Raw genomic sequence first — 25,849 nt, 5'->3', positions numbered from 1 at the left:
AGCTGAACAAGTTGTGGTATATGCATGTTATGGAATATTATTGTGCTATAAGAAACGGGGAGCAGGTGGTCTTCATATTTACCTGGAGAGGCTTAAAAGAACTGATGCTGAGTGAGAAGAGTAGAACCAGGAGGAATTTGTACACAATTACAGACACAACGTATGTGTGATGACCAACTTTGATAGACTGGACTCTTCTCAACAATGCAGGGATATAAGTCAATCCCAAAAGACGCATGATGGAGAGAAAAACGTGCATCCAGAGAAAGAACTAGAAAGAACTAAATTTATATCCAGGTGGAAGCAAAATACCTGATCTTTTTCGTTCTCTTATTTGATTTTATGTCCTCTTTACCATTTTTCATTCCAGCTGGTATACTCCATCCTTATAACCTGACCATTGTATAATGTGAAAGTATTTACAGATCCTATACTTGATTATAAGACGCCATGGGGGGGAAGGGGAAGGAGGGGGACAAAATGTGAAATTCAAGGAATTGTGGAATTGAATCCTGTAAACTAAAAGGAAACAAACAAATTAATAAATTAAAAATTGAATAAAAAAAAAGATTTTGAATTCTAAATTTCCCCCTTCCCTTCCCTCCCACCTCCCCATGATGACATGCAATCTGATACATGTACAATCATTTTAAACATATTTCCACATTAGTCATATTGTGAAAGAATCAGAACAAAAAGGAAAGACCACGAAAAAGAATGAAGAAAAAAACAAAAAAGAAGAGAAAATAGTATGCTTAGATCTACATTCAGACTCCTTAGTTCTTTGTCTGGATATGGATAGCATTTTCCGTCATTAGTCTTTTGGCAATTCCAAAGTTCTTAAGAAAGACCTTGAGAGTGTCCTTGTACTGCTTCTTCAGACCACCAAGTGAATACTTGCCCTGTGTGAGTTTTCCATAAAATAGCCTTTTAGGCAAGCTTAGGTTTGGCATTCAAACAATGTGGCCAGCTCACTGGAGATGCACTCTCTACAACAGAGCTCAGCACAATGGCTCTGTGGACCTTCAGTTTGGTAGGTAGCCTTTTTTCTTCCACTCTTTCTTAGGAGCCTCCCAAACACTGAGCTAGGTGATTCATGCTTCAACCTCATCATTGTGTGGGGTACAAAGACCCTAACCCAAACTGACTATTCGGAGACCTCAAAGTGAAGCTAGGAAGTTTTATTAGAATCCCTGGCGAGAAGCAGGCGGTCCAGTCACTGGAACAATGCCCAGGAGAGGAGGCTGTCGTACAGAAGCTAAAGCTGGGTTAAATAAGAAAAGGGTTACAAACATTAACATAATTATTACTAATGAGGCTCTAATCTTGTTCGATAATATACATAACACATGAAGTTCATTACGCAGGTGCAGTAACAATCTTAGAATACTGAACCCCCCTTCAGTCTTACCCTAGACACATTCTTATTGAGACTTTGGTCAAATCCACCTGCTGCTGCCAGTTCCTTTCCATTCTTCATTATTTTTAGTATTATCTAGGAGTTTTAGTCTGGGAACCAGGGTCTGAGCTTTTCTCAAGGCTACTACCTCAACTTCCCAAGGTTGGTCCTCCTTGGAGGACCTTGGCCTCCTTATCAACAGTCTTGTTCAGCAATTCTTGCAGTTCTATAGAAACTTATATATATAGAAACTTGGTAAACTGGGTGAGAAGGGCTGACTAGAATAGAGCAACTACCGTATATAGAAAGACTTCTAAAGTTTCAAAGTCACATAATTTCTAGAAAAATGGAAACAGGCCTAAGGACTTACTTTACAGATAGTCTCTGAGAAACCACACTTTTACCTGTCCCATGCATCATCAATGTGTACATCCCTAGAAAGTACACTGCCAAGGTAAGCTTATATAATTCATATATGTAGGGGGCAGATGTCCATTACATCTTAGCCCTGACATTTCTTCCCCAAGAGAAAACTCAAGAACTGATACATTAAAATGGAGATAGGGAAGAAATGATCTTGAAAATATTTAAACAGGATTTCTTTCCTCTCCTCCAAATTTCCAGGATACTTCTGGCAAACTTTGTTGGAACTGAATAGCCCTAATACAAAGATGACAGGAGGAAACTGTCAGCTGATGCCCTTTTCTTATGCCCATTGTTCTTTGAACCTACAAAAACTCTTGGCTGAGAACAAGAGTAGCGTGACTTTTAGAGGGGGTGAAAATGACCTTTGATACGTTCCACTGACCGCAGCCTTCTGACCGTGGTGACCCGCACTCATTCAACCATTATGGGAGAAGTGCTTACTAAGGGCATGTTTTGCTTGGCCAGGGGTGCATGAAGTATGTGATGGGGTGTGTTCAGAAGCTTGTGACAGAGGCATGAGAGCTTCAGAACGAGCCCCATAAACGTGTGTCGAATGAATGAAAACACGTGAAGATAATCGTGATGAATATCTGGAGGGAGGGGACCACGTAGATCTTGGAGGTGGGGCTCTTGGAACGTGACCTATGACCCAGCTCGAAGTGCCTAGACTTGTTATGGATTCTCTTGCAAAAGGGTTTTTCCTCCGTCGATGCCCTTTGACTAACTGGACGCTAACTGGACCTTCTGATTCCTAGCCCACTCCATTGCTGGACACCCCAAATGACCCACCCAGGCTAGCATAGCGTAGGAAGGCCAGGAGCGTTCGCCTTCCCCTCCCCGCCCACCCAGAGTCTCCGGGGATTTGCTAGGGCGTGTGAGGCCCGCATCATGTGACCTTAAGACGTCTCCAGATTGGCCTCGCAGTCCTTCTGCTCCCGCCCACCGAAAGTGTAGGCTGGAACGCGGGCGAAGTAGGGAGGAGAACGGGCGCATGCGCGGGCCCCGGATTTTCCTAGACACCCGGTGTGGCGCTCGCAGTTGGACGATAAACAAGTCTCTGGCAGGGGTTGGGATTCGCTCAGCAGGGGACTTCTCACGCCCCCTTTTTTCTTTAGGTGTGGTTCAGCCTGAAGGCGTGGCCAAAGCGGTCTGGGCGACACCAAAGAGTTTCCAGGGTGGAGGGGGAAAGCAGTTTCTGTTGAGATCCTTACCACGTCGGGACCCGAGAGAGGGGGGAGAAACCCCCTGTGCCGGACGAATGGTGCGGTCCTGAGCCGGGTCCGGAGCCGGCCGGACGCGTCTGAGGGAGGCCCTCGAGGAGGGGGCGCCGGCCGGCGGGAAGCGGGCTGCCTGCAGAGCCTGTCGGGGGAGATTCGACGCCGGGAAGGGGAAAAGCCCGACCTGCGACGGAGTGAGGGCGCCGGGGTAGGGGGGAGGGGGCTGCCAAGATGGCGTCGTTCTCCGGGTCGTCGACGGCCGGGAATACCTCCTTGGAGTTGGGGAGCAGTAGCTGCACCTCCACTTTAGGTGAGGAGGGGGGGCCCGCGGACGGAGGTCGGGGGTTGGGGAGGACCCGAAGAGGGGCTGGAGTCGGGAGCGGGACGTGGTGGGGGAGTGAGTGCGGAGGCCCCGGGGAAAGGCACCAAGAGCGGGGACCCGCGGCTGGGAAAGTTCAGAGTCGGGGGAGGAATCAAGGGGGAGTGTGGGATGGTGGCTGCCGATTATTTGGGGCTCAGACACACACATAGGCCCCCCAGAAGAACATAGGACCGCTGACTGGGGGAGGCAGGGGACAGGGGGCTCGAAGTGTATCGAGAGTTTGTGGCCCGGGAAGTGGGTGCGGGAAAGCAGGAGAAAGGACCCCCCCGCAGGAGTGAGAGAAATTGGGGTCTCCACAAGAGGGTCTGGCAAAGGTGGGGCCTCAGGTTGCACCCGACTTTTGGGAGGGAGAATTGACGGGTGGGACGTGGGGGGCGAAAGGGTGGGCAGTGTGCCTTTGGGGGTCGGGGTCGAGGTTTGGTAAAGGAGGCCCCCAAAGAGGCATCTCGGGACAGGCAGAAGAACTTGGGGAGATTGGGAGTGGGCTGAGCAGCAGGATTGGAGGAGCCCAGAAGTAAAAACAGCAGAGTGTATGTGGGAGGGAAAGTGTGGTGCTGGGGGAGGAAGGGGATGTGAGTCAGGGATTGGAAAGGGATGGTGCAGAGGGCTGGGGATGGAGAAGAAATCTTTACGAAAACTTGGGGGGGAGTACCCTCTTTGGAAATATATGGTAGGATATTGTTGCCACCTCCAGTGAGTTGGAAATGCAGCTGGATGTTGGATTTGCCTTAAATGGTTCCTGGTGGTCCGTGTGCTGATTGCCACTTCTTGGTCTCCCTCTCCCCTTCCTATAGATCAGATGGTTGTCAGGGACCTAGTTTTCACACCCTTAATAAGCTGAATGGCTGAGGTTTTATTTCTGTTGTACATATTTTAGGTAGTCACTTTGAGCATAAGGAGGGACACTTCCTAGGCTGGAAGTCTGATCCCCCAAGAAGGGATGGGAAAATTAGAGGATGTTCTTTTAATCAGACTTGTCATTAACGAGCTAGAAAAAAAGTGGAGTCTCTTACTACTGTATTACCTGTGTGAGAGCTTATGTCTGTGTTCCAAAACTTTGATGATGACTTTTTTTGGAGAGATTGACCAGATGGATAGGTTTAACAATAAGGAGGAAACATCTGTTTGTCACTTAATGATATTTTTCCCCTCTATCCTCACCCCTCTTTTCCTGCTACAAAGAATCCTAATTCTAGCCTTCCTCTATATTACTAGTTTACACCTCTTAACCTTGTGGGCCTTGTGTCTTCTGTCACATGGAAGTTAAAAAAAAAATGTTTTGTTTTGTTTTACCAGAAAATCAATTGTTAGATTTGTTTTGTACTTTGCCACACGTGTTTTAATGGGTATGAAAACATTCAGCTTAAAATTGTACATCTTTGGGGCAGCTAGGTAGTTCAGTGAATAGAGCGCCTGCCCTGGAGTCAGGAGGACCTGAGTTCAAATCCCACCTCAGACACTTAACACAAAAACTAGCCATGTGACCTTGGGCAAGTCACTTAACCCCAATTGCCCTCCAAAAATAAAAAGCAAAAAAAAATTATACATCTTTTTTTTAAAAGCACTTTATGTAATTTCTTCCGTTTTTTTTCCTCTGGCAAATTATTTAAGAAGTTGCCGCCAAACAATTTCTTTTAAAATTATTTTGCTTGCTATAATGTGTCTGAAAATTTGAGGTGAGAACCATGCTTGTACTCAAATTTAAGATGATAAATTTTTATATATTTAGATGTATGTGGGTACTTTTGGTTTTAATCTAATGATGTCTTTCCCTCCATTGATATATTTTTCAGAAGCTTGATCTTAGTGCCAAAAAGCTAATAAGAAAGAGATTTTGTGTGTGATTGGAGAAGATAATTGTGCCTCCGGTTCCAGGGAAATTAGGAAATTGACACAAATAGGAGATAAATTTCCTAAATATTTATGAGATGACATTCTGGGGATACAACATGTATTCATATTTCCCCTAAAATAAACTGATCATTCCTCCATTTTGATGCTCTTCATTCTTGAATTTAAAGTGTTAACATTTCAGTGGAACTCTGGAATTCCACAGGCAATGTTTTCTAGGAAGACTAAAACTGAAGTGAAGGGAGCAGGCTTTGGGTGACCCGTCTGTAGAGGAGCCACTCTTCAGTCTGTGGGTGTCTCAATCAGGAAGGGCCAGTGTTCAAAAGAATATTGGTCTCCCTCATTATTAAACCCCAGAATTCAGTCTCCTGCCTGCTTTCGGACTGTTTGCCCATCAGGCTTGGGCTGCTCCCTAATGATCAGTTAAGGAACTGAAATACAGGGTGTAGCAAATCATAAGCTGTAAGAGTTGCTTAACATCTGTTCCTAGTGGGGGTAATTAACATGTTTGGATTTTGGGAAGACAATGACTGGTAAATATCTTAAATCAGTCACTATCAGGTTCATTCTTACATTTTGTTAATGAGTAATGGTAAGAGTTTGTCATTTTGCTTGAACTTTTTGGTTTGTATGAGAGATTTTCTCCTTCCAGTGTTTTTTTTTTTTTTGAGATGACACCATCTTAATAAAATTAAAGCTGATGTAGGGGGCTGACAGTGCAGCCATCTGTCACACACCATTGCAGTATCTATATCCCAATCTTTGTTTCCAGCTTGTCTTAGTCCATCAGAGCATCGAAATATACTACCTAGCCTAGACCTTTCACTCCTATTATTGAAAAATCTTTCCTCTTATTGGCTCAGTTTGGAGGTTAGTGAAATCAGGTCACTTGAAATAAACATAGAATGATAAAGTGAAGTCTGACTCCTGTGGAAATGCATTTTATTTCTTAGATATCCATGAACTATAGCTCTTTTTGATCCTAAAGGGCCAGAACAGCAGTCTCATTTGGTGAGCAATGTTTTCTAAACAGTCATCATAATATATGTCTGAAATTGTCACCATTCTCTTTTGAATATCAGGAATACTAAGTGACCTGCTCAATTCTTGATTCCATGTAGAGGACATGACATTGGGTCACTTTTGTTTGGGACTTTTTTATTGAGGCCCACTCATCTATCTATGGCTTTGATGCCTTTGTTCTCTCTAGCTGTACACAACCAGTAAACTCTGCTGTAACCTGATAACCCCATAGTGCAGCCATTCTTGTTGAGAATTTTTTTTGGTCTGTGTTCGTTGTATATACATCATAAGCAATTTCTAGTCTGACCTGACAGACTCTCTCCTCTTTCTATTTTTCTTTCTTATGAGTGACAAGGAGTTTAGACTTCAGTGAGCCATCTTGTTAGTGAAGCCTAAGGGGAAAAAATAAATTCGCAGATTTATACTATCTAGGACCTAATCCAATGCACTTATTTTTAGAGACCTACTTCAGGTCTCTATTCTCCACTCTTTTTTTTTGCTTTTTGGAGGGCATTTGGGGTTAAGTGGCTTGCCCAAGGTCACACAGCTAGTTTTTTTTGTTAGGTGTCTGATGCCAGATTTGAACTCAGGCCCTCCTGACTCCAGGGCTGGTGCTCTATTCACTGTGCCACCTAGCTGCCCCAATCCCCCCTTTTTTTTTAAACACACTGGAATTTTGGAGGTGGAAAAGGTTTTTTTCTTTGTTTTTTAAAGAAAGGACCATACTTGTCTGTGGAGAAGTTTGATTAAAGGAAATGCAGATTTGATGTTAAGTTTCCATTGCCTCTGACTTAATCATTTATATATTATGCTTTTTATGTTCAGTGACAGGTTTAGTGAATGGATCCTTCTATACCCGGTGCCTGATTGATTAGGAACTTACCTGTGAACTAGGTTTGAGTGCACGAGTATCCTGCTTTTTATTTTTGGCCCTGTTGATGATCTTTGTAGGCTTTTTTTTGAGCTGATATAAAACTGCTGATAATACCTTTGGCTATCCACTACATAACAACTGTTCTTTAAAAACTAATCTTTTGGGAGCATAATGGAAATTAAAGCCTTTGAAGGTGAACAATAGATGATAACAGATCAAGGCCCAGGAAGGGCTTATTTTCTCTGGTAAACCTGCCAGGTGCTTTCTTGGGAGGTGTCAGAATACCCCTTTTGATACTGAGTAAGCTCCCAAGTTACCAGAGTCCCCAATCTCTCTTTCCTTTTTCTCTCGCTCTCAACTGGGGCGTTTCAGGTTATGTGGTGCTTCATGATACCCCAGGAATGGGAATCTCCATTCTGCTGTGCTCCAAGTCCAGTCTTCCACCACTCAGCTTCTGAGAGAGTGTTTGATCTAATGGTGTTTTCTAGAGAATGAAAGCTCTTATCCAGCCCATTTCCTATACTGCATCCCACTTCCCCACCCTTTTCCATCAAAAACCTAAGTTTAGTTTCCTCTTTCTGGGTGTCGATCCTGTTTTGTTCATTTCACTTTGCAGTTTACTTTTCTATTCCTACTCCTCCTGCTTTTAAACCCTTCTTCAAGATTTCATTTCTCTTCCTCTAGCCAGTGGATCTGCCGTTATGCAAAATATTTTGCTCATGGACATTTTATTCTTGGGTCTCTTATTGTCTTTTGGGTTCCTAAGGAAGCTTCTGTTGAAAAGATTTTCAGGTTCTGGGAAATCCCATTGTTACTTTATCTTGTTTTGTGTGCCTGGCTACTAAGTGAATATACAGTCTAAATAAGCAAGCACCAAATTGGGAAAGAGGCTGAACTATTAGAAGAGAGGGTTGTATGAAGGGGGATGGAATTTCAGGAGATATATTTAATAATTAGGTATATTAGCTTTCCTAAACAGAGTTACAAATAGGTCTGATAATCCTCAAAATTCTTGTTGATAACATACACAGAGTAAGAACCAAAGTCCTATATTACAGGAATCTGATCATAGAGAGGATATTGACAATTGGATTACCACTTTTTCTTTTGTTTTGGAGGGGGGAAGTCAGGGCAATTGGGGTTAGGTGACTTGCCCAAGATCACACAGCTAGTAACAGTTAAGTGTCTGAGGCCGGATTTGAACTCCAGTCCTCCTGACTCCAGGACTGGTGCTCTATTTACTGTGCCACCTAGCCGCCCCCACTTTTGTCTTATTCTGGGCAATTTTGAGCTGTAGGACATATTTGTGACAATTGTTGCCAATCCTGTAGTTTGCCTTGTCATTTTCAAGAGTTAAGACTTTACTTCAACGGACTTTCATTGAGTATATGAGGCACTTTGCTCAAAGCAGAGTATGCATCCATTACAATCCCAAATTGATTGTTTCCCCTAGGTAGTTGGAGATATGTTTAGGAATGATGATTGAAGGGGCAATGGGCCAGAAATATTAAATGTCTCTTGGCCAGAAGCCATTCAACAGACATTTATGGGAGGTATGAGAGTTTGTTGCAAGACTTGGGCAGAGTTTTGGTGCCATGGAGAACAAATGTTAGACCTGAGAACCTTAACTCTCTCCTGAAAAAAGAGAAATAGAATTAGAGCTAGAAAAGAGACTAGAGACCTAGAATGATGTCTTTTTTTCCACAGTTGAGGGAACTATGTCCAGAGAAATGAGCTGCTTCGAATCACACAGCTAGTTACTGGTGGAGTTGTTTGAGGAGCGGATGCCTGCTAGGGTTGTTAGACTGGTTTTTAGTTCATTCCCTTCTCCCTCAACACACACAAACATACACATACATTCACACACATACACACACTTATAGGCATTAACTCCCCTCTGTCAACTAAAATAACCCCAGCATTACCAGACTAAACTTGGTTAATAGATTTGTTCTTTAGGGACATCCTAACCTTTTGAATGCCATCCCCAGCCAGTCATGCATTCTTAGGAAAAAGAAAATTTCCATTGAGCTAAGTTTAATTTTTATCTATGATATATGTTCTTGATCAGTCATCCCATGTGGTGGTGGGGGTAGGGGTCTTTTCTCAACATTTTTTCTTTGAGCTGTGCTCAGCTACATTTCTCAGGAGGCAGGCTGGCATTTAAGATAGCGTTGTGAGGGTTTTTTTTTTTTAAGCCACAGAACATATTGTGCCTCCCACCTCTGGAATGGTAAAGAGAATGACTACCCAGACTGCAAATAACTAGAACAGAACTATTCCTCCAGAGAACTTGCCCAGTAAACAAACGACTTTATTCATTATTTGACTGATTTGTTTTAAAGTGTTCTGCTGTGTCAGATGAGAGACTGGTAATTAGCAGTTCGAGTCTTAGGTTTCTTTTGCTTGTATCTGACCTATGCAGGAATCATTGGCACATTTGAAACCAAATTAAAAATTGCCTTGTAATTCTCTGGGACAGTTTCTTCTGTGATCAGTCTGGGAACTAACCTTTAGCTCCAGTAGTTTGAAGAATGCATATCTCTCTGGCCTGCAGCTTCCCAAAATTATATATATACTGTAAATATTGAAGTTAGCCACACACAAGCTTTTAGTTTCTCTGCTGGTAGATGATGTCATTTCATCTCCTACGGAAATGCTTCTGCCCTGAAAACACAGGGAGAGGCTCCAGTATTAAGGCCAGCTCTGTTTTGCTCTACACATTGAAATAACCCTCAGTGCAGACCTGTCTACTGCCTTTAAAACCATCTTTGTTTCAGTTATCTTTTCTTATGACACTCAATTCCTTTCTTCCCCCTCTTAAGTCTATATTTACCACATCTCTTGATATTACTTTTGAACTTCTTGTTTTCCTCATCACTTTCTCTCCTTTTTCCCAAATCTGAGTCTGAATTTTCAGGAGCTCAGCAACAGTAGGTACATTTATATAGAGTTATGACTGTGACCCTACACAAATACACATTTTGCCAAGTGGCTTGAAACCAGGCCTTCCCTGTGGAAAGTGGCATCTGTTGCTCCACAAACATGGCTCTGGGTGTGGTCAGGAATCAAAATTTAGGTCTTCCTTAAAACTAGGACTAAGTAAATGATTTTTTAAAACTGTCCTGTGATGTGATGATGATGCAGTTTTGTCTTTTAGAGCAAGAATAGAGTAATAACCAGTTTGGGATTTGATCTAGTTGGCACAACTGTTTTCTGGGGTTACATTGGCAACATTTAACAATCCTGTGATATTTGTCCTGGAACACTTAGTCTTACAGTTCAGGAAATATATTGAGACTAAGTGATAGACTTGTTTATCCCTGTTCTGATAGGAAGGTATCAGTGTTGTCCTGATGACTGGGAAGCTCTCTGTGTGTGATGATATACACTTGCAACAACCGTAGTGTGATATTTTACCTGGCATCAAAAGCAGGGTGTTGGGGCGGCCAGGTGGCGCAGCGAGTAAGAGTGCCGGCCCTGGTGTCGGGAGACCCAGGATCAGTTCTGGCCTCAGATACTTGGCACCCACACAAAGTAACTGGCCATGTAACCTTGAGCAAGTTACTTAACCCCAATTGCTTTTTAAAACAAAAAAGCAGGGTGTTGAGTATGTGCAAATCATGTAGTAATGTTGGGCATCTTTGGAGCCCAAAAGTGTCAGTAGAACCTTGGCTGTTTTCTCTTGTTTTTTCCCCCTCCTTGTACCAGCCTTGGAGCAGCAGAGTGGTATAGCAGGCTTAAGAGTTTAGTTTAGTGGAAATGTGCAGCGTAACTGAACGGTGATGGCCTGGTAGAGACGAGTGCTGTGCACAGAGACTTGAGGGCTACCTACAGTGGGAAGCTTCGGTCTACAATTTCTCAAAAGAAAGGTGTGATTCTTGGGTTGGGGTGAGGGCATTGTAGTCTGCTCATGAAGCCTTCTGCCTAAGCTTTTCCTTGTGATCTTTTGAAAATGGCACACTCAATATAAGACATTACTCCATGTCTGAAAATTGGTCTATGGGACTTAATCTATTTACCTTTTAGAATTTTAGAATGTTCATTTTACTATAAGCAAGTAGAAACTCCTCAGTTTATAACTTTCTGTTTTTCCTCATTTAGGTTTCCACTTTCTGTGCTGTGGGGCCACCCGTAAGAGAGGTAGATTTGATGCATATCTGTGCTTATTGAGGCATGAGCTCCCCACAATAACTAGCAAACAGCTCCCCTTCCCTATAACCATCTCAGGTTCCTTGGAATAGGATGGAGTGGAGTATAGTCCTTCCTGAAAGGGCTGTGAATGAAGGGTTTTTGTAAGTACATTTGACTAAAGGTTCCCTACTCTTCTCCCTTCCATCATGCCTCTTGAGGAGGAAAAAAAATCCCCTCCTAATATAGAAGTATCTTTGCTTACAGTTCTCTAATACAATGTGAACTGCTATTCCCAACTCCTCCATCTCCCATCTGCCAGTGCCTCCCTTCTGTTTACCCTGGAGTCTTTTTTGTAGCATCAATTCTTATTGTTACAACAGCCCATTTCTCTGTCCTACCTCTCCTGGCTGTCTAATTTCCCTTGCTCCCCTCATTGCTTAGAAAGGCTTTGTTGGTTTTATTAACAAGAAAATTTGTGTGTCAACTAATTTGGCCTTGAACCCAGTAGTCCGGGGATTGGACCATCCTGGGATTCTAGCTCATTTTAAAAATGTAAAAACCATTCATGGCTCACAGTCCATTCAGAAAAGTCAGCTGAATTTGGCCCTTGAACTATAGTTTGTCAAGCCCTGTCTAGCTGGGGAGGCCTTCTCACCTCCCCATTTTGTAAATGAACTCCCCAGTATAGGATTAGTTGTCTTGCTGACAGTTCCTCTATACACAATGCTCCGACACTAGGGAATAGTGCCAGAGTTTTTTATACTTCACTCAGTCAGTTTTAAGTAATCTGTAAACATCCTGGTATTTAAGATAATATCTCTCTTTTGTGTCTCCTCCACAATAATAAATAAGACTGTGTTGGTAAAATGGTAAAAAGGCTTTTTGATTAAAATTCACTGTTGTTCTATTTGTTATTTGGGGAAGAAGATTGGAAATCATGCTCTGATCAGCAGAAATGCTTCTAGATGTGTGCAAAAGAGCCGAAAGCATTATGCTTTTTGCTGCAGTAAGCAATGAAAACATAGGTACCAAACCCAGGCAGAAATCTGCAATCTCAGAGGAAGGAACTATTCCTATTTAAAAAAAATTTTTTTTTGATCATTCCCATTATAAAGGGAAAAGTTCTTTTCTCCTCTGTGGCACTTTGGAATTTTACTCTCCTTGAGTTGCCAGCTCCAAGACATTCCCTCATTTCTGGAGAAACTTTGTGAAAATGAGAAACTGCCCCCTCGGGTTCAGGAGTGGCAAAAAAATGGCACTTTCTTGTATAATGACAAAGATAGTCTCTCAGTTTAATGGAGGGGAGGAACCCACCAGATTTTCATTCCTTTTGGTTAAAGAAATTACCTGCCATCACACAGGACATATAGGATGTTGGTTGTTGATTTTGTTGAAAACAAATGTTATTCTGTTGCTGAAACTGACCCTCCTCGGGTACTGAGGAGCAAGTACCTTGAAGTGATCAAAAATATGTCATCAACTTATTTATTGCAGTTTTTTTTTTTAATCCCTTGGATAAGGTACTGAATGTATTTGGGCCTCAATTTCATTATATGTAAAATGTAGGCAATGGAGTAGATAATCTCTTAAAGGGGCAGCTGGGTGTCGAAGTGAATAGAGCACCATGTGACCTTGGGCAAGTCACTTAACCCCAATTGTCCTGCCTTCCCCGCTCAAAAAAAAAAAAAGATAATCTCTTAAATTCTCTTCTAGCTTTGTGGTGCAGTGATTTCAAGAATCTTTCTTGTTTTAGCTTAGGAATGGGTAAGCAGCATCATGTGGACCTCATGGAGCCAAACTTCCAACCTGGTATATATTTTTTTAAAAGCCAGTTGTCATTAGCTGATTTAGCTATAGGTAACTGAGAAGTGACATTCTCCTAAAATAAGAGGGTCACAAGAAGGTCACAGACTGCTCATCTAGTTCTTTTTTCTCCTCTGCCCTCTATATTGAGGGCCTGGAACTCTGAATCATTGGGACTGACACTGTGTCATCCACTCCTTTGGCCAAAAGAGGCTATTTGTAGCCACTCCGTGTTTTCTGTAAAGCAGCCAACTTGTCTTAGCTTCATCTTTGTTTCCAATAAAGTTGCTGTATCTAGTCCTCTGAAATGTACTTCAGGGCCTATTAATAAAGTAGGATCCCTGAAGGCATGTTGGGAACAACCAGGAGAGGCAGGGCAAAACAGCCTGTTACACTGAATGGTACGAGACCAGGTTGGTCATATTAACCACCTTGTATAGGTAACTTTAATCTTTCTCCATTTTTTAGCTTCTTTTATTTTTCTCCCTCCCTCCTTCCTTTCCTTTTAAAAAATGTGGTTTGTTATTTTTTCCCCTGCCTTCTTTGCTTACTTCAACAAATATTTATTAAGTTCCTACCATGTGCAGGGTACTATGCTCAGAGCTGGGGGGGGGGGGGGGGGGGGGGAAAGAAATGAATGACACCTTACCCTTACATTCTAGGTCTGTGGGTTGGGGAGAGAGGTGAGAAAACTATATCAACTCAGTAGTAGTAGTCAAAATGAGGTAGGGTTCGAGGGGATGTAGTCAGCAAGCATTTATTAGGTGCCAGGCACTGTCCTAACCGCTGGAGATAACAGGAAAGGCAAACCCCGCTCTGCCCTCGCAGCGCTTACATCCTCATAGGGAAGACAACATGTAAAAAATGAGGTGGTCACAAGATAAAGGAGTTCATGGAAGGAGAATGCTGGGCCTTAATACATGTACCACACAGTTGCAGAGAATGATTGCAGGTTTTTTTTCCCCCTTGCAATTGTCAGAGTACTTCCACAAAAATATTCTAGCTGCTTTAAGCAACTGTAGCATTAGAAGAAGTGCTGGATTGAGCCAAAAGCCTCAGTTCAAGTTCCAGCTCCACCCATTCTTATCTGTGTGATTCAGACAAGCCCTGGAAACTATCAGCTTTTTTTCCTTTTCTGTAAAATGAGTTACTATCACAGAGTTGTTAGACTCAAAGTAGATAAGTGTTTATATTCTTCAAGTTCTAAATATGAGGTTCCTGTTACTGGTACCTCCTTCCCCTGTGAGGTTGTTCCACGTGCCCCAGTGACATCCCGACTTCTTTAGCACCTTCCCTGCCATTTATCTCAGGTGTTGGGGTATAGCCCCTTGCTCAGAGACCGGATGCCACTGACAAAGCACTTGGGACTAGAAGCTCAGGATGTAGTGAACTTGGATACAGTAGCTGGTATCTACTGCATCTCTGTCTTGCAGATGGTATGAAGAATAACACAATTGTGCATCATACTTTTTGGTGAAGGTCAGTGTAGGCTAGATGGATGTAAGGTAGGTAAGGACCTTGCCTGTACCAATGCTGGCTTTTACTGGTACAATTTCAAGAGTTTAGGGAAGCATGTGTAGCCAGGTCTACTGGCTACTGGCAACACCACTACTTTAGAGTCCTATATGAGAGACCTTCATTGTCTCTGTCACTTAATCACTACTTCCTGCCAGTGCTGACGCAACATGAACTCCGTTTTCTACCTGTTTTCCTTCTGTCAGATTTAAGGAGGCAGGGATTCTATCTGTGCTACACAAGCCTTAGTGGAATAGAAATGGAAAGTGTTGGCAGTGGCCTTAGGTGTACCCCAAATACACGTAGGGATGGTAATGAGTCTCACCAGCTGCTATCTTGGTATCTCATTGGCACTGAGGCTCTTAAAGGGTAGAGTTCCTGACTCACTCCTTCTGTTGCCAGTTGTGCTGATTGTGAAGAACTTCATAATTTCTCCCATTTTTGCTTCTCTCTTCTGTGCCTAATTACAATACTCTTAGATGAATGGGTTGTTGATACCCACAAACTCAGTGTTTTAAGGCACCTTCGAAGCTAGTTTTCTCCAAGATCTGTGAACCTACAAAACATCTCCCCAAATCTTACTTCAACACTAATGGTGAGAGTCATTGACCTAAGAATTGTTAGTCTTAAAAAATAAAAAATAATTTTTTAAAAAAGAATTGTCAGTCTTACTGCTGGGATTGTGCTTTCAATTTTGTTTCCTTGCAGCTATATATGCATCCTGATCTCTTTCTTGTCCTATGGGCCATATATTCCATTGGATTAATTGCCCAGAAATTATCTTGGTCATATCTTTTTCTTAAGTTGGTAACTCCCTAAAAGTCTTCTTGAAAACATAGTAAGCTTCCCTCTCATCCTGTTTCCACATATCAGTGTGAAGAAACTGGGTTTGAAAATGTACCAGAGAAGGTCAGTTTAGGAGAGTGATTCAGTTATCACATAGTGGAAGGTTGTAGAGAAGCCACAGTGGTGAAGAGGAGCGTAAGTATTTTATCTTTGAGACTCCTGGGATGTCATGGTAGAATAGAGGGGTGTCAGGCTTTGCTCAGACTTCTTTGCAACCTCCCTGGCTGAACTAGTCTCACTGGTATGTTTGGTTTACCGATGCCCACCTCCTTCGTAGGTTGAAATATGTGCTAAGTTTTTCCAAAGCTTCCCAAGCCTCAGTTTTTGGAGTGATGCTAACCTGAAAAACTTAATAACAATATTTTATCATTTTAGGAGGAAAAAAAATAAGAACTCCTAAGTGCCAGGGAGAAACCTTTCCTACTTGGGAAAAGTCACATCATTTATTTATCTCCATTCCACACTTTCTGGGTTCCCCATTCAATAAGAGGATATACTAGAACGATTGTATCCTTACCAGAAGGTATTTGAGGAAAGGTGTCAGGAAATCCATATCTTACTTAAAGAAATTCGGTCTTATGCAAAGGGATTAAAGTCTCTCCTCTCCTCCCAAGTCAAATGGCATAGTATTTCAGATCAAATACCATCCAGCTGGAAGTATCAAGCTAATATTGCCATGCTGAGTTGGCATTTTTAACAGTTTCTCTTTGAGGTAATTTCCCACACTTATAAAATGCTTAGACAGAGGAAAGAAGGCTCAATTGTGAAGAGGACAGGTGCAGTGATAGTAGCTGCTCCAGCTTGGGGTTTCCTCGATAGACCATCTCAAGTTGGCAGAACCCTAGGGCTAAGTGGGCAGTCCATAGCAGATGGTGGCCAGTGTTGGCACTCTGATGTCCATCAGGCCTCTGCACTAAGCTGGTTTGTAGCATTGAGTCTTTGTTAGCAGCATTAGCAAAATCCTATAAGTTTTCTTTTTTTTTTCCTATCCCTCCCCGGTAGTTTGGCATTCTGATCAGTTTCCTAGGGATATAACTTCCGGCACAGAGAAGAGTCAGTCCTGTTCTCCAAGTGCCATTTGGTCTGAGGGCCATTATTTAGCACCTGGCAGCCCCCCTTTCTTCCCCTTACAGCTGCACACTTCCTGGGATGAACCCCAGCTCTGCAGCTGCAGTATCCCAGCTGAAAAAAGGAGAGAGAAAGGCATCATTGGATGGAGTCCTCCCACCAATCTTAGGCATTGTCTAGGGTTAAACCAGCTCTAGATCTGGTTGGTACATGTTACGTGAATTCAAATGAAAGGGTAAGGACCAGAACCTCTTTTAAGGAGTATATGGAACAAAGTTGGCCTAGAGCCATCAAGTTCTCTCTCTTTTCTGTCATTCCGCTCTCTCTCCTTTTCTCTCCCTCTCTCCCTACTCCCCTCTTTCCTTCTCCTCTTCTTTTCTTTCTCCCTCTTCTTAGAAATAGCATTGTAAAAATTCCTTCTTTTCATTACTTTGGTCTCTATTAATGACTCATCTGTCCATATAATTGGAATATTCTCTCCTCTCATTTCCCCTCCTCCCCCCAGTGAAAGGAAGGAAGGAGGAAAGAAAGAAAAATAAAACCTTTGTAACATGCGTGATCAAACAAAATAAATTTTTGCATTGGCCATGTCTAAAAATTAGATGTTCAGTCTGCATCCTAAGTCTACCACTTACCAAGATGTGGGTAGCATATTTCATCATGATCCTCTGGAATCATAGTTGGGACTAACCAGCTTTTACAGAATTTAGCTCTCCTTTTGTTTGTCTTATTTGGGCATCTGTCTGCAAGCTCAAAGCAGAATAAGTTCTACCTACAGGATTAAGGAATGAGTTTGAGAGAAGCCAAGGCTTTGAGATGCTCAGTATAGATTCATGAGAGTTTACATGGGAGATGAACTTTAGACTTTACTCTTTGACTCATCCTTCCCACATTAGAATTCATGCTCAGTATCTTACTCCTCCCATCCTTCCCATCTAAAAGTTAGAAATAACTTTCATCTCTTTTCAAAGACTAAACCACTAAATTGAGAGAGTCAGTAGCAGGTTTACAATCAAAATGTAAATGTTCTGCCTCACAGCTTTCTTTGGAGTCCTTAATTTAGACCCTCAAGTCTCAAACTAACTTTGGTGTTCGCTCAAGTTGAGTTAATTTTTGTGAAAATTGGCCTTATATTGAAAGGGTAAAGGATTTACAGGGCCGTGGTAAGGGAGAGGTAATAGTTTTCTTTAGATCGGGGGGGGTGAAGGGAGTCTATGTTTTTCATGTTACCATGTTTGATTTTGTGTAGCATGTCTTCTTACCAGCATAGAAATGTTAAGCTTAAGAATTGGTACCAACATTCAACTCTTGGCATTTTTGGGAAGAGAGGAATGAGAACCATCTGTTCCACTTTGTTGGCTTCTAGCCTGTCTATGGGAAGGAAAATTCTGTTGCTGTGCCTTGTGGGACTGTAAACACTTAGCCTGTGGCCAGTATTGAGTCAGAACCTCTTCCCTCAGTCCTGTCTGGTCCTCAAATCTAAATCGTCTGGCTTACATAATTAGATGTAATTTTTTTTGCCCTTAAATATCCCCAAATTTCCCTCTCTCTTCTTTCTCCCGGGTCTTCACTTTCATTCTTGAATTGTCATCATAGTTGGGCTTAGCATTTACTTCTTTTTTAAGGTATTTAAACTTTTCCCCTTCAGATTCTTCAGAAGTAGGCCAAAGAAATGATTGAGTAAACCCTGAAGATAAATGGAGCTTAAAATCTTCTCCCCAAATGCAGAAACTCTCTGTCATCCTAACTTTGCTTTGGCTTCATCCTTTTCCTTGTTGGCATGTGGGTAAGGGTGGCAAAGTTACCTGTTCATAGGTGTAAGACCTGCAGCCATTTTCTAAAGATAATTGCTTCACATTTTTCGTAAATCAAATGGGTGAAAAGCCATAAATTGAAATTTGAATGATGAAGTTTGTCCATAGCAAACACTCAATATTTCTATTAAACTTAAACTACTTATATTTTTTAATTTATTGACATTAACAGCACAATAAACCAGGACAGAATATAGAAATCCTAAACAGTTCGTACATATCCTAGGTTCCTCTACATCATTGGCTTTCAGAGTGAGATCTGGAGGTCCCTGGGGATTCTTTCAGGGGGTCCGTGAAGTCAGAATGGTGTTTTAATTTCTAATGTGGTAAAATATCAGTAAATATAATGCATATGAACAAAAGCTCTTTGAGAGGTAATCAATCATTTTTAAGCATGTAAAGGATTCCTGAGACCTAAAAGTTTGAGAACCAGTGCTTTCCCATTGTACCCTTTCTCTCCTGCAAGTCCTTATTTCTGTTTTGCCATAATCTGTAGTAACCTAACTTTCCTCATATGGAGTGAACATCTTATTCTCATTTGTATTGGACAAAAGATCCTGGATTCTGAAGAAGATACTCTCTGTAGTTCCAAGGGATTTTATCAGAAGACCAATGTGTAATAATGACAGCCTACTTTGAACATGCTCTAGGTTCTCCAGGAGTATTGGTATATTCACTGTCAGTCCCCTTTCCTACTTTAGTGTCAAGTCAGAGCCACTGACTTTGTGTTCAGAGGGAATCTGAGGGGCAGTTAGGTGGCGCTATGAATAGAGCACCCCGCTTGAGTCAGGAGGATCTGAGTTCAAAAGCAGCCTCAGACACTTAACACTTACTAGCCATGTGACCTTGGGCAAGTCACTTAACCCCAATTTCCCTGTCTTCCCCCCTCAAAAAAAAAAGGCAGAATCTGAGCTCACTGTAAGAAGGATATATACTAAGAAGAGAATGAACTAAAAAATATGTGTTGGGTACAAGGTTCCTAAAAAGGAATTAGCGTCTGGAATTAATGAAGAGGTGATTGGAACTTAACTGTCATGCTAGGACCAAACATTGATTTTTAGTGCATTTAAACAAGAAACATTGTGTGTGTATGTAGTCTAACAAGTACTTATGTTTATGTTTTTGTTTTGTATTTTACAGTACAGTCAAACTTCAAAAAATCTTTGACCACTTCCTCTGAGGTGAGTGTCAGAAGATCATGAGAAAGGATTTTTGTACATGGTACCTACCTCTACTAGATAATGCCCTAGATTGGGGCAGAGTGAACTAACTCTCGCCTCTGATAGACAGAAAAGAGGTTCCTAGTGTCTAACCCATGCCACTTCTGCTTTGATTTTATCTTAGTCCTTCAGTGAACATAGAATGCAACTCTTTCCACCATATAGGAGATACTCTTCTTTAAAACTTCCTTCCTGGACTATATTCCTTGCCTTTTCCTAGTTTTTCTGCTTCCTCCGGGAGTCTGTGATAGTTTGTAGAACATACAAGTAGAAAACAACTAAGACCTATATCTTGAGATTTTAGTACCAAGCCTTGAGAGCCTTTGAAGAAACCTTTCTTCTGGGTCATTTTCCAAGATCCCTCTGCTAATGAACCAAGGATATAATGGTAAGAATTCTGGTATTGGGACTCAGGAGGTTTTTGTTTAAGTCCTGACTCAGATACTTATTAACTGTAGGACCCAGAGCAAATCATTAACTTCTAAGCCTCATTTTCATCAACTGTTAAATGGAGATAGAAGTCTACTCATACAACTTATTTTACAGGATAGTTGTTTGAAAAGTGCTTTATAAATCTTAAATCATAAAAATGTGACTAGCTGTGATTATCTTAATGAACCTATGGGCTTGAGAGGAGGCATAGAATTTTATTGTCACATAGTAGAGTAGAGTCTAGGAGACCTAATCTACATTGCTTTCTTCTGACTTTTGAAAGCTCATAGGATTAACCTTATTGGTTCTTCCCTAAATCACCATTCCCTCTTCCTTACTTGTTTTGAGAATAGAAAACTAAGTCAAGACTAAACTCCCAGCAATTTCTCTTACTGTGACTGGAGTGTTCCATCTCAGCCTTATGACTACTAAGCTCTAAATCTGCTCCTGTAAGTGAATTACTGGACTGTCTGGGTAGTGTGTGATCTTTTGATCTGACTTACTAGGGTCCATAATGGTTTGGTGATCATCATTTTAGATACAGAAAATGAGCCTCCTTTTTAATAATTTTAATAACAGCGCTGATATTCACATAGCATGTTAAGGTTTCCAAACATTATCACATTTTATTCTCTAAAAAACCCTGTGAAGTAAGTACTAGAGGTGCCATCCCCATTTTATAGATAAGGAAACTTGAATCTCTAAGAGATTAAGGGACTTGACCATATCACATAGATAGTATTAGAGCTGATAATTGAATCAAGTTGTCTCTCATTTCTAAATCCAAAATACTTTCCATTACTTAGTAATTCATCCTTTTAAAGGTCAGCCAGGGATTTAGCATAGTTTCTGGAATACCTGTTCTACAGTCTCATTTTTTCTTCCTCCCTGTTGACAGTCGAATTGTACAGTTACCCTCTTAAATCAACCTTTCTCTCTGCTTTTGTTAATGTATAAGAAATAAGCATTGATGCTTTGAGGCTTTATTAAATGCCCTTGACCTAGAAAGAAGAGCATCAGTGAGTGCATCTACTTTGGTAATTGCCTTTTGTGAATATTTACTTTTGTCTTCCTTTTCTTTTTAGGTGTCTAGCTCCTCTGGTCCAGTAAAGAAAATAGGACATAGAAGTGTCGATCCCTCTGGAGAGACAACATATAAAAAGGTATATCTAGATTCATGTGTCTCCTCTTAGAACTGGGCAGTGATAGCTCTGTTCACCCTTGTCCCCTTTTCTGATTTCCCTCATCTTCTGCCTTTGTGTAATAGTGTTACACACAGCTAGTGCCATGCAGTCTATCTCACAAAAGATAGACTGTTATTCATTTCTGTATGCTTAAATAAAGATGTTCTTAATCGAAGGTTTACATTTCCGTCCATTTCTTGCAACAGAGTTGGCAACAAGTACCAGCTTATTGTACTAAAGAAATTGGGTTTCTCTGTTCGGGAAAGGCATACAACAAGACCTTCAAGGCTGCTCTCACCTTACCTCAGGGCAAATACATCTGCTACCTTTCCTGTGTTGCCTAATGTACATGGAACTGCATGAAGAGGCCAGCTCCTTATATGGCATTTCCCAGACAGACAGCAGCTGGCCAGCGTTGCAGCCTGTCCCGTCAAGCTCCTTACTTCCAAGTGTTGTCTTTGGAATGAAAGAATTCTCCAAACTGGTGGGAGGAGCCTGAATACCTGCCCTTGAGATACCAAGTGGGATGGAAAGGAACTTGTACAACCAAGAGAGACGTGGATTGGGGCAGGGGCAGGGCAATGGAAGAGAAGATCAGCCACTTCAGGTTTTCTCAGACCTTGGCTGAGCTCCAAGCTATGTTCTTGTTCTGAAGCCCTCCCTAGGAGCTCTGTAGCTAGCTTCCTAATAATAGTACCTACCTCACAGGGATGTCAAGATAAAATGAGATACTCTGTGTAAAGGATTTTGCAAACCTTAAGCACACTATATAAATGCTCACTACCACTATGCCAGAGCTCCTTTGATTAGTATAGGAGGTGCTTAAGGCTGCCAGTCTATTGATTTGGTGGTGCCAGATTCTGCCTTCTGGTCATAATTGTCTCTTCATCTTAGTGGCATTATCTTATATCAGCACTTCAATGCAATGACATACACTTGTCTCTTTGGCTTTTTCAGTAAGGTTTTCACATAGCCAGTTCTTGAAACAGAATTAAGTCAAATCAACAAACATTTACTTACTGCCTCCTGTTTGCCAAGCACTGTGCCAATGCTAGGCACATAAAGAAAGGCAAAAACCAGTCCCTTCTCTCCAGGAGTCCAATGGGGTAGAAAACATACACAGGATAAATCAGAGATAATTGACACAGGGAAGGCACCAGCATTAAGTCGGTGTGTCAAAGACTACTTTTACAAGGTGGAATTTTAGTTGGGATTTGAAAGAAGCCAGGGGTAATTGAATCTGTGGGAGCTGATGAAATCACCAAGTGAAATAGTGTGAAGGAAGAGAAAAAAAGTTGCTTCATTTTATTCTCAGCTTTTTTGTATTGGGTGGTTTGTAGTCTCTCTTCCAGCACTGAGTAAACTGTAGTTCAATTTCCCTAAAGTCTTTAATATCTTAGAACTTTAGAGCTGAAAGGGGTCTGTACAATTATCTAGTTCAGGAGTTAATTTTTTTGTGATGTGGACTCTTTTAGTCTAGTGAAGCCTATACATACCGCAGAATAATGTTTTTAAATGCTCAAAATAAAATACATAGGATTACAAAGGAAACTAATTATATTGAAATAGTTATCAAAATGCTTTTTTAAAAAAAGTTTATGGATTCCATATTAAGAACCCTTGTCCTACTCCTTTATTTTATAGACGAAAATCTCTTAATGCTATGACAGCAGGCAATGTTTATTTTTCATTTTTTTAGTAGACAGTGTTCAGAATGGCTTATGCCACTGTTTCTGCCTCTTTTTCTCTAAAACAAGATACAAAAAGGCAAATTGTTACATAGAATTCTCACTAGAGAAATAACTTCCCCTTGTAATAGGCTCTGGATCTCATAGTACAAAGTCTTTCCTATGGAATTGGGGGGCAGGCTTTGCTTCCTGGATTTAGAATTTTTCTGTGATTTTGGGGAAGATGAGTTTAATTTATTAAGCCCTTCCTTTTTCTTTATGAAGTGATCTACATCTTTTATGTTCTTTTCACCTCCAGCTAAGAATTTTTAGTTTTGGGGGGTCCTAATCAGGTCCTGCTGCGTGCTCCTGTGATGTCTCCATAGCCAACCAGGCACCCACAAAGTGACCATCAGGGATAGAAAGTGCTTGTTGGGGAGGAGGGTGTGTATCTATTGTCTCCAGGGTTGTTAGCTTAAGAGGGTTCCTGAGATCGAAGTCTAAGAGTGAGGAAGAGATAGAATAATGAGCCCTAAAGACAGTGGAGTGAACACAGTTGGAAGGGAGCATTCTGCCTGGAGACCCAGCTCTTGCTATTCAGTCTCGCAGAATGTTCTGCTCCCTCTAGGCACTAGCAGGCCCTGCTGTAGCAGCAAGCCCAGGAGTACATGGGGAGTACGTATTTGTTTCCACCTCTTACCGAGAAGCTCTTTGGTTTCATTTCTTTCTTTAGCACTCTGAATCTGAACTTTCATAGTGTATGCCAGATTTAATAACTTGAATTTATCCTACTTTTCCTTTTTTCCAGACAACCTCTTCAGCCCTGAAAGGTGCCATTCAGCTAGGCATTACCCATACTGTTGGCAGTCTTAGCACCAAACCAGAGCGTGACGTCCTCATGCAAGACTTCTATGTAGTGGAGAGTATCTTCTTCCCAAGGTGAGACAATCTGACATTTAGGGGAACAGATCTGTTCCCTTTCTGCTAATGCACAAAATGAGATTTAGGGGTTCCTCAAGGAGTTTAGATGTGACATTTCCTGACCACCACCAACCTCCCCCAAAAAAACCCCAACCTTAATACTTTCTAATTTACTTAATTGTACACATTATATGCCTCCTGTAGAAAGTAAGCTCCTTGAGGTCAGGGACTGTTTGGTTTTTGTCTCCTGTGTAACCCTGGTGATGAGCACAATGCTTTGCACTTAATATTTTTGGAAGGTTGAACAGTTCAGTGAGACACACAAAGAAAGACCATTTCAGTTAGTTGAGTCTAGTTCACATCCTGACACTGGCCCTTAGAAGTCAAGTACCCTCAACTGTGATCCTTGATCTGGGCAGTGGGGTTTAGTCAGAGCAGAAGCTATCCACTAATGATCCATTAATGATCCTGGTACTTGCTGTACTTTGAGGACAGGAAAAGGAGGGCCTGGTGTGGTACCCACTCCCACCCCTCAGCACTGTGGCCAGAGAGTGTCCTTATTTCTGGTAATCAGTGGCCAGAGTCCCTATTGCTGGTAGTCATACACACTCTGGTTTAAAACCCTTATTTTAGAAGTTTGTGTGATCTTCATACTCTTCATACTGAATGAGGCATTTGGCAGAGGTTACAGAGTCAGGTGTCTCCCCCCAGACCCAGTGAAGGGATCATGGGTCTGACTTGTTCTTGCAGATCTTCTTGTCCTCAGCTGCTACAGAGATTTAGTTTTCCAGGCTTAATGAGCTGAAAACTAAAGCAGCTGCTGCTGTTTTTTTTTTAATTAGTTGAGTATGGGAGTAAAGTGAGCCCTCCCTCAGCCCATGCCTTAATCCCCACATTCAGCCCCTGACTCACCAAGTGACTCAGTCAAAACCTTGATTAATCCCGCTGGGAGAATGATCTTGGCTAGACTCTGGGGGGCACTGAGGGAATTCCTCAGGCTTCCTGACAAATTTTTGCAAATCTTGACTGTTTCTTTTTATCCTGTACAGTGAGGGGAGCAACCTGACCCCTGGCCATCATTATAATGACTTCCGTTTCAAGACTTATGCCCCTGTTGCTTTCCGATATTTCCGAGAGTTATTCGGAATACGGCCTGATGACTACCTGGTAAACTTCTGGAATGCCTTTGTTCCCAATGCTTTTTTAGCCCAGAATTTCATTCCCAGGTTTGCCAAGTCCTGTTGTTTCTAAAACTTTTCCCCCTTTCTTTCTGGATCCCAGTATTCCCTATGTAGTGAGCCACTGATTGAGCTCTGCAACTCCGGAGCCAGTGGCTCCATCTTCTATGTGTCCAGTGATGACGAATTCATCATCAAGACTGTCCAGCACAAAGAGGCCGAGTTTTTACAGAAGCTGCTGCCAGGATACTACATGGTAAGAGAGCTAGGTTATAATTCCCATCCATCTACTCCCAGGCCATGGTACCAGGGAGCAGGAAAAAGCAGCTTTGATGCTTTTTTCCTGAGAACTTGTTTTGGTGCTTTTTGTCCCTCCATTCCTGCCTCAACATGGTTTTAGTTTCTTGTGTCTGGCCTACCTGGAGGCCCAGGTGAGGTGATGCTGTTGAGTTGGAGGTCTTTAAGAAGCAGAAGGCCAAGCCACATGCTCATGTTCAGTTTCTTTAACTTGACTTCTGCTGCCTTTGCCCACTTTGTGTACACTCCCAGGCTTGAGGATGGTCAGGAAGGCTTCCTACTACCTCTTTCCTCCATTTGTCCCCAGGAAATTTCTTTTGTCACAGGATGATCTCATCCTTACTTGGGCAACTCCAGAGAAATATTTCCTCACTCATTCTGTGTCCTGACCTTAAATTACTATTATTGCATGGGTCACCGTATCCACAGCTCCTCTTGGTATAGTGATTTCCATGCAGAATTGAAATAAATGCTGTGGAGGATTTTGGCAAGTAGGAGTAGCTTGAAAATCCCAGGCTGACAGACCCTAAAGATCTGCCTTGGGAAGTAAATACCAGCACTCCCAAGGCAAGAAGGCAGTAGCGATAAAGAGGGTGGT

The 25,849-nt window shown here is 41.9% G+C and overlaps 1 protein-coding gene across 1 annotated transcript in view; it reads left to right on the top strand.

Annotated features, from left to right (window-relative positions):
• The first annotated feature begins 3,112 nt into the window (after nucleotides 1-3,112).
• Nucleotides 3,113-25,849, top strand: part of LOC138162229 (putative PIP5K1A and PSMD4-like protein) — a 49,587-nt gene continuing 26,850 nt past the window's right edge. Inside the window, exons 1-6 of the mRNA XM_069089263.1 lie at nucleotides 3,113-3,352; nucleotides 19,493-19,533; nucleotides 21,090-21,157; nucleotides 23,669-23,794; nucleotides 24,826-24,943; nucleotides 25,058-25,210. Coding sequence (XP_068945364.1) covers nucleotides 3,274-3,352; nucleotides 19,493-19,533; nucleotides 21,090-21,157; nucleotides 23,669-23,794; nucleotides 24,826-24,943; nucleotides 25,058-25,210 — 585 coding nt within the window. The 5' untranslated portion in view covers nucleotides 3,113-3,273. The remainder of the gene's footprint in view (nucleotides 3,353-19,492; nucleotides 19,534-21,089; nucleotides 21,158-23,668; nucleotides 23,795-24,825; nucleotides 24,944-25,057; nucleotides 25,211-25,849) is intronic.

Source organism: Petaurus breviceps, unplaced genomic scaffold (genome assembly GCF_028583685.1).
Source record: "Petaurus breviceps papuanus isolate PSGF00001 unplaced genomic scaffold, PetGlider_PUasm1.0 186, whole genome shotgun sequence".
Lineage (NCBI taxonomy): Eukaryota > Metazoa > Chordata > Mammalia > Diprotodontia > Petauridae > Petaurus > Petaurus breviceps.
This window is presented reverse-complemented; position numbering and strand designations above follow the sequence as displayed.